Source organism: Grammomys surdaster, unplaced genomic scaffold (genome assembly GCF_004785775.1).
Source record: "Grammomys surdaster isolate TR1022 unplaced genomic scaffold, NIH_TR_1.0 125889, whole genome shotgun sequence".
Taxonomy (NCBI): Eukaryota; Metazoa; Chordata; class Mammalia; order Rodentia; family Muridae; genus Grammomys; species Grammomys surdaster.
In genome coordinates, this window is record NW_021620714.1 from 1000673 (window position 1) to 1009512 (window position 8840).

At 43.1% G+C, this 8840-nt stretch overlaps 1 protein-coding gene across 1 annotated transcript in view; it reads left to right on the top strand.

Moving 5' to 3' along the window:
• Positions 1-8368, top strand: part of Dtx3l (deltex E3 ubiquitin ligase 3L) — a 12923-nt gene extending 4555 nt beyond the window's left edge. The window contains exons 3-5 of the mRNA XM_028752296.1: positions 1470-2957; positions 3660-3877; positions 5691-8368. Coding sequence (XP_028608129.1) covers positions 1470-2957; positions 3660-3877; positions 5691-5760 — 1776 coding nt within the window. The 3' untranslated portion in view covers positions 5761-8368. The remainder of the gene's footprint in view (positions 1-1469; positions 2958-3659; positions 3878-5690) is intronic.
• Positions 8369-8840: the final 472 nt, after the last annotated feature.

An 8840-nucleotide genomic window follows, 5' to 3' on the forward strand; every position in this document is an offset into this window, starting at 1 on the left:
GTGTGGAGGGCCCTGCTGGGCATAGGTGGAAGAAGAGAACCTTGACCTCATGAAGGCTGGACGCCCCAGGGGGTGGGAATTTTGAGGGTGGGGAGGTGGAGGGGGGGTAGATAGAGGTTACATCCACAGAGAAGAAGGAGGAGGGGTGAGAGGATTGGGGGTTCCTGGGTGGGGGATGGGGTAAGGGGACAACATAGGAAATGTAAATAAAACATCCAATAAAAATTAAAAAAAAAAAAAGAGTAGAGGGCAGACAGTGAGGAAGGCTGGGAATGTGAAGGGGCACTGCGGACACAGAGCTGAGGATTTTAATGTCGCTGTGGAGCTTCGCTTGATGTTTTTGAGCCTGGTGGTGAGGGACCTGGATTGCATTTGTAAAGGATCACTCTGGCTGCTGGGTTGAAGCCTAGGCATAGGAAGGAGCCAGGCTGCAAGGTCCGTGGCTGCAGTGGGCTAGGTGGATGACAACCTAGATTCTAGATGGTCCTGATAGAGGTGTGGAAAAGACACTGATTCTGGAAACATCCAAACTGTTCCATGTGGATTAAACAGCATCTGCAAAACCCTTGAGTGGGTTCAAATCATCAGAAGTTTTGCTTTTATGTTACATTCAATTTGCCCGTATCCTTTTTATCCAAATCTGATGTTTCTGTCTCATCACTGAAATTTTAAAAACCAAGGTTTAAAAGACTTAGTAACTTTCCATGAGTTAAGTATTCCATGCATTAGGGTTTTCCTTTCATTTTATTTATTTGTTTATTTTTGTGGATTTTGGGTTTTTTTTTGTTTTGTTTTGTTTTTTTGTTTTTCGAGACAGGGTTTCTCTGTGTAGTCCTGGCTGTCCTGGAACTCACTCTGCAGACCAGCCTGGCCTCGAACTTAGAGATCCTCTGCCTCTGCCTCCTGAATGCTGGGATTAAAGCCTTGTGCCACCACCTCCTGGCTGCTTTGGGGTTTTCTTAAAGTAAGACGGTAAGTAAGAAAAAGCAGGGTGAAATGACGCCAGGTGAGACTCCTTGGATTTAGAGCTACCTTTAAAGCTCAAAACTTGCAAACTCTTTCTTGGGGACCACAGCACCTTCAAGGAAAGCAGAGGTGTCTTTCTTCCTCTACCTTTAGTACCCAGGGTCAAGCAGATTATGGTAGCTCTAGACACCTCTCTCTTGGCCACTGAGTATTAGAAAATGTTCATGCCCAGGCTTCCTGCTTCCTTACAAACCAGTTGTATGAGCCTCTGCAATGAGGTCTGGCATTGGCTTTCTTTGTCTAATTCACTTTGAGATACCACCCACTTCCCGCAAGGTGAGTCTAATTGCAAAGGGGGCTGGCAAGCCTGGCTTGCAGCAGACTGCTACCCCCTCAGGAGACTTAAGAAGTCAGTCGCCACTAAGAAAAAAGATGGTGGTGTTTCTGGAGAGTGGTGGATATCAGAGACATCTTATTTGTACCTGTTCTTTTTAAACCTTCAGGTCTTTCTTGCTGTGACCGCTGAGCTGAACTGTGACCTGCTCTCTAAAGAGCAGAGAGCATATATAACCACTGTCTGCCCTCATGTCAAAAGCATGGAGGGTAGAGACGGAATTAAGAAGGTGTGTGGCAACTTCAAAGATATTGAAAAGATATATCAGTTCTTGAGTGCCCAGCTTTTGGAAAGTGAACAGAAACGGAAGTACGCCCCACAGAAATACATACCTTCCGATGTGGAGAGGGAGCCACCCAGTCAGAGCAGTTGTGAAGTTCCTGTACTTCTCCTTGAATATTTCAAGCATGTTTATCCGGGTAGACTAGAAGCCATAGAGAAAAAATTTGGTGTAAACATTGAAATCCAAGAGAGTTCTCCCAATATGGTCTCTGTAGGCTTCACCTCCAGCCAATCAGGAAACTTAGAAGAAGCAAGTCGGGCTTTTGTCAGAGACTTTCAGAAATGCACGCAGTCTCTGAAGCAACATTGTATCTCTTTAGAGGAACCCCAGAGAGCAAAGGAGATCAGACAGGAGCTGAATCGCTGCTTCCCAAAGCTTTTGATAAAGGCGCAGGGAAGAATGCTAACTCTCCTCGGCTTGTCTGCTGACATTTCAGCCGCCACAGAAAAGGTCTCCCAAACTCTTGTTCTGACACCTGTGAAAGTAACTGCATCTGGGTACATGACAGGGATCGAGGTCGATTCGACGCGCTTTAAGCTTCTAGAGCCTGAACTGCTCCTGGAAATAGCAGAGATCGAGCAGAAGTTTAACACGTGTGGTAGAGTCCTGGAAAAGGGGCAGAAAACCTGCATTCAATTTGTCCCCAAGGATAAAGAGTTAGACCTGTCTGTGCAGTCCTACACAAGTTTTACTGATGCCTTCCAGCATGCCACGTGCCAGCTGAGGACAGAAGTTCTGTCACTGAAACAGTTGGGCAAGGAGAGAGCTCGGGTACACAAGACCAAGTTTGCCGACGACTTAAGAAAAAAGCACCCAAACGTGCACTTTGTGATATCTCAGGAGTCGGTGACCTTGACTGGTTTGCCTAATCGCCTCGCGCAGGCAATGCAGTCTGTCTCCAAAAGAATGGGACTGTCCTCGTCGTCTGGAGAGAAATTGGCTATGGATCATGAAACACCCATGGAGATCAACAGGAATGACTCGAATGTAGCTTTACCTCCTCCTCGAGGCTCTGCAAGCAGCCCTGCAGCCTCGAAGGGGAAGGAGGACGAGGACAACTGTGTCATCTGCATGGATACCATCAGCAACAAGTATGTGCTCTCTAAATGCAAGCATGAATTCTGCGCCTCTTGTATCAGAAAAGCCATGTCAATCAAGCCTGTCTGTCCTGTGTGTCTGACTTCCTACGGTGTCCAGAAAGGGAACCAGCCAGAGGGAACCATGACTCATGCCACTCAAAAAGAGTCACTTCCGGGTTATGAAGGCTGTGGTACTATTGTGATTCATTACGATATGAAAGGTGGCGTCCAAACAGTAAGTGTGCCCGAGGAATGTGAGTTTCTTTTCGCTATGCTAGAATTGCCAAAGTCCAAGGGGGCACCCTATAGCCTCTTACATAATGGTTTTCCCAGGAAATCAATCATTCTGTGATTGTGGGAAGGGTCATAATAGAGGCAGCGATGATGTCGCCTGCTTAGAAATTAGATGCCTTTTTAGTTACTTTGACCGTGTATTGAACTCGGGGCCTTGGACTTGCCAAGCAAGAACCCAATGAGCTATACTCCTAGCCTTTCGTGTCTTCTTCTTTTCTTTTTTTTTTCTTTTTTTTTTTTTTTGGTGGTGGTGGGGGCTTGAGACAGGGTTTCTCTATGTAACAGCCCTGGATGTTCTGGAACTCAATTTGTAAAGCAGGCTGGCCTTAAACTCATGGAGATCCACCTGCCTCTGCCTCCTGAGTGCTGGAACTAAAGGTGTGCACCACCGCCGCCTGGCCTCATGCCTTTTTATTAAAGGTAGAAATCATATGTTAGGATGGGAGGAGTTGGACAGGTAGTGTCTTAATTTGAAGAGGAAAGCTATGAATTATTCAGAATATGAGTAAAATATCAATATTTTTCTGGCTTTCAATAGGCTTCATCTACCATGAACATACCTTTACTAAACTAAAATTCAGAGGTATGGGTGTGTGTGTGTGTGTGTGTGTGTGTGTGTAAACATTTTCTTTTCTTCATACAGAGTGAGCACCCAAACCCAGGAAAGTCTTATTATGGAACACGACGAGTTGCATACTTGCCTGATAATACCGAGGGAAGAAAGGTTTTGGATCTGCTCCGAGAAGCCTTTAAACACAAGCTGACTTTCACAGTAGGAGACTCTCGAGTATTAGGAATCTCAGATGTCATTACATGGAATGATATTCATCACAAAACAGCCAAGTTTGGAGGACCAGGAAAGTAAGAGTCTTGGTTGTAATGGTTGCTGAATGAACTACAAGGTTCTCAAATGCTGTAGTTTGAGGCTGTGGGTATAAAATGACATTCTAGCCCTAGATGTTCTCCCAGCGTCTCAGTTAGGGTTACTGTTGCTGTGATAACCCAAAAGCAACTTCAGGAGGAACAGGTTTGTTTGCCTTACATATTCCCAGTCACAGTCCACTGAAGGAAGAAGACAAGGCAGGAGCTCAAAATAGGCAGGAATCGGAAGGCAGGAGCTGATGCAGAGGCCGTCGAGGAGTGCTGCTTATGGCTTGCTCGGCCTGCTTTCTTACAGCATGCAGGATCACCAGTCCAGGGGTGGCACCACTGACATTGGGCTGGGTCCTTCAGACACCAATCTCAATTATAAGAAAATGCCTTACTGGCTTGCCAACTTCCCGATCTTATGGAGGCAGTTTTCTGTGTAAACCCTGACTGTCCTGGAACTCACTCTGTAGACCCCTCTGCCTCCCAAGTGTTGGGATTGGAGTTGCTTGCCAACACTGCCCCAGGAGGCAGTTTCTCAATTGAGGTTCTCTCCTCTCTGATGACTCCAACCTGTGTCAAGTTGACATAAAAGTAACCATCACACACAGCACACACACACTAGTCCATGATGATAATTTCAAAGATTAAAAAAGACTGGTCCACCCATCCTTCTACCCTGCCATTCATAAGGTATGACTTAGTTATTTAGTTTTGCTTCAAAAGAAAGGGGTTTCAGAATCCAAGATGAATGCTACTCAAGTTGATTAAATTTAGCTGATAAATTTCATGTTTATTTAAAAGATAGATCCTAGGAATGTCATTTGCCTTTGATTTCTTTTTTTTTAGGTTTATTTATTTTTATGTGCATAAGTGGCTTGTCTGCATGTATGTCTGTATAAGGTTGTCAGATCCCCTGAAGTTACAGTTGTGAGCTGCCATGCAAGTGTTGGGAATTGAACTCGGGTCTTCTGCAAAAGCAGCCAGTGCTCTTAACCATTGAGTCATCTCTCCAGCACGACTTTGATTTCTTTTAGGATCATCTCCCTCTCCTTTGCCTCTTCTTTCCCATCAGTCCACAACGATACTGAACTCACAAGGCTAATACGTAGTAGAAAAAGTCTTAGTTATAAAGAGTCCCAAGATGGTAGGAGATGTTTTCTAGGATATCTGACTGTACTTTATGAAACCCAGAATTCCTCTACCCGTGGCATCCAAAAGAAATATACCGTGAGACCTTTTCATATCCCCTAATTTGAAAAGCCCATAGGGACTGGAGAGATGGCTCAGCAGTTAAGAGCACTGATTGTTCTTCCAGAGGTCCTGAGTTCAATCCCCACCAACCACATGGTGGCTCACAAGTATCTATAATGGGATTTGATGCCTTCTTCTGGTGTGTCTGAAAAGCCCACAAGTGTATGATTACTACTGCCTCTGTATTATACGACAATTATAACATTATGTACATCAGTACTTAGAATAAGTTAAGAATTTAAGCAATCTGGCTAGAAAATCTGCTGGTCAGCCAGCCAGCCCCTTGAGTCACTAGATATCAGTCACTGTCTGGATTGCCGGAGAATGTTTGGAACCCAGATTTCTAGATGCTCAAATACAAATAGCACATACAGGTTTTGTTGTTTTGAAGCAGGGTCTCATTATATGGCTCAGACTGGCCCCAGACTCTCAGAGCTCTGACTGCTGTGGCCATCTGAGTACTAAGCGCCTGTGTCACCATACCTGAATACTGTACACAATCTTAAGAATTATTTGGGAGGAAGCTAAAGGGTTTCTTTTTTTCTTCCTGCAGTTTTGGCTACCCTGATCCTGATTACCTGAAACGTGTCAAGGAGGAGCTAAAATCAAAAGGGATTGAGTAAGGAAACTGCGGGAAAGATGTCTATCCACTTGCAAAAGAAGTGTGTTAGGAGGCTGTGTTAGTACAACCAAAATCTTTCTCTAGAACTTTATAACATTTTTCATGTGAAGTAGTTTGCTTGCGGGTCATTTCTAGAGTGCCACTCTTTGATGGAAGGTGAGCTACAAAGGACATGGGCTGGGGAAATGGCTTCATCTACAGTGTGAAGAAAGGAGCTCAGATCTGCATCCCCCATAGTGTGATGGGGTGCACTTGTAATCTTAGCCCTGGTGAGTGGAAACAGGAGGATTCCTGGAGCTTACTGGACAACTAGTCTAGTCAAAACCATGAGTTCCAGGTTCACTGAGAGACCTTGTCTCAAGAAATAAGGTAGATTGGGACATGGTGATGCATGCCTTTAATGCCAGAACTTGGAAGACAGAAGTGGGCAATTCTTGAGTTCCAGACCCAGCCTAGTCTACAGAGCCCAAGTCCTAGGACAGCCAGCTATACATAGTGAGACCTTGTCTCAAAACAAATGTTAGGTAGACAGAAATAAAGATATCTACATCATCCTCTGTCCTGCATACACACCTCCACAGACATGTGTACAAACACACACACATATATACACACATACACACTCACACATAGGGGGACGGGTAGAAAAGAAAACTTTATAGTTTTGTAGGATTTCAATTTTTGCTGAAGAAATCTGTCATTCTTGAGTTATGGCTGGGCTTGTTAGGTGAGTCTGTAACCATTTTCTATGTCCTCACTTGAGCCATTGGCAACTAATGGAACCTTCCCTGGTCTTTGTTTGTTTATTTGAGTCAGGGTCTCACTGCCTAGCTCTTCGATTTGTGGACCAGATTGGTCTTGAACTTAAATCTGCCTGTATCAGCCTCCTGAGTGCTGGCATTAAAGACACATGCTACATTGCATGTTTTTTATTTGTTTGAGGGTTTTTTGTTGTTGCTTTTTTTTGTTTTGTTTGGTTTTGTTTGGTTTGGTATGGGTGTTGGGACTTAAACCGTAGGCCCTTGGTTTGGGTGTTGGGACTTAAACTCTAGGCCAATGAGTTCCATTCCATAATTTTCTTTTTGTCCATCTCTGTAGCAATACATTAGTTGTTTATTTTTTAATCTCTTCCTGAACCCTTGTGTAAATGGGAAAGTGAAACCCTTGTATAAATGTGAAGTTTAAAAACAGGTTTGGCTGGGAAAGACCCATATTTCCTCCCCTATCCATAGCAAGAAAAGTTTCCAGAAGATCAGGCAACAAGAAGACTCATATTTTTCAGAATACAGAGTCTAGGAGAGTGTGTGTGGTTACTGCCTGACTGAAGTTGCTAGTAGCTCAGCAGAGGGATAAATATATTAAAAAAGAATATGTTCCCCAAACCTTTGGGAGAGAGATGACTTGAGACCTTGGCATTCATTTGGAAAATAGTTTCTTACCCCAACATGTACCGATTAGACTCTGACTAAGCCTTGAACTTGGGCTCTTCTCTCCCCTTATCCATGGAACCTGTTCTAGAGGACGCACTTGCCCTGCCATACAAGTGCAACATGTTTCTTACATTTTTCCCCATGCATTATGTTATACTTTTTGAATATATACTGTTTCAAGTTTTAATGGATAGCCTTGCCTTAGTTTAATATTTTACAATAATTGTTACCTGCAATGTAGTAGCTTTTTGGTTTTTAATCCTTTGAATCCTGGCAGTCTATGTTATCTCTCATATAGTCTTTCTAATCTTTTCCCTGGACAGGAGTAAAACCTACTGTAACGTTAAACCTACTGTAGAGTCTATATGGTATGTCACAGTTCACTATAAGTGGTTCTTCAAGTCAAAAGGAGATCACAGCAGACAGTGACCTGGTGACCTGCATTCCAGCCACTCTCTAAAATGGTAGATGACACCTTGACCTTCCTTAAGACATACATGCACATACATAAAACCATTTTGGCCAGATATTAATAGCAAATATTTATCAAGTACTTACTCTGTAAGTACTTTACATTGATATGATCAATACAGTTAATAGCCCTATTTGAACAGAAAACTCATACACAGAACATAGTAGTCAATCACCGAAGATGATATGACCAATAAGTAGAAGTGCTAACTTTTACTTTCATCTCCATTTGTTTTTGTTTTGTTTGTTTGTTTGAGACAGGGGTATTGTAACCAGACTGGCCTCTCCCTTTGTAGCCAAGACTATTGTTGAACTCTGACCCTCTTGCCTCACCTCCTGCCCAAGTTCTTGCATGTATCCTAGGCAGATCTCTCAGGATCTGCTTCCAAAGCCTTCCAAGTGCAAGGCCTGCACCACCATGCCTGACTTCTGCATCCAGTTTAGACCTTTTCCCTTTTCATGATTCACCACGTGTTTATCATTAAGACTAACTGATCATTTTCTGTCCTCTAATCTTGTAATTAAATTTACTCTATAGAAGCAGAAAATACAGTTTCTGTTAAGTTCTGGGTCTTTTATTTCATCCAGTGTGTATATGCAAATTCCATGTGGTCTGAGTGCTTATTGGCATTTGGATTGTTTTTTCTTTTGCAAGATGTTATTATCTGAATTTTAAAAAAATTAAAAAATTAAATTATGTACAACAGACTGTGTGGTTTCCCTCATTCGTTTTACTGTTTCCTTAGGTTGGACTTCTGGGTGTTTCCTGTGACACATACAGGATACAGAGGTGTGTGGAGGCATTTGGGTTGGTGTGTGTGTAGTTCCACCATCACAAAACAATTCTTTTAATTGACTTCACTTTTGATTGCAAAGAAAAAAAAGTTATATTTCTCAGTATTTTTTTCTACCTAGTGAATGTAGGCTGCTATAGAGACAAAAGTAGATCGCAGGGCCATTGAGAGAGATCAGAGGGTAAAGGCAGTTGCTCCCAAACTACCTGATGCCTGGAACCCACCAAGTAAAAGGAGAAAACCGACTCCTGCAAGATGTCCTCTCACCCCCATGTGCACGGCATGGCACCCCCTCAATAAACAATTTACTTTTATGCATATGCATGTTTTGCTTATATATCTGTGTGTGTACCACATGCATGCAGTGCCTTCAGAGTTCGAAGGAG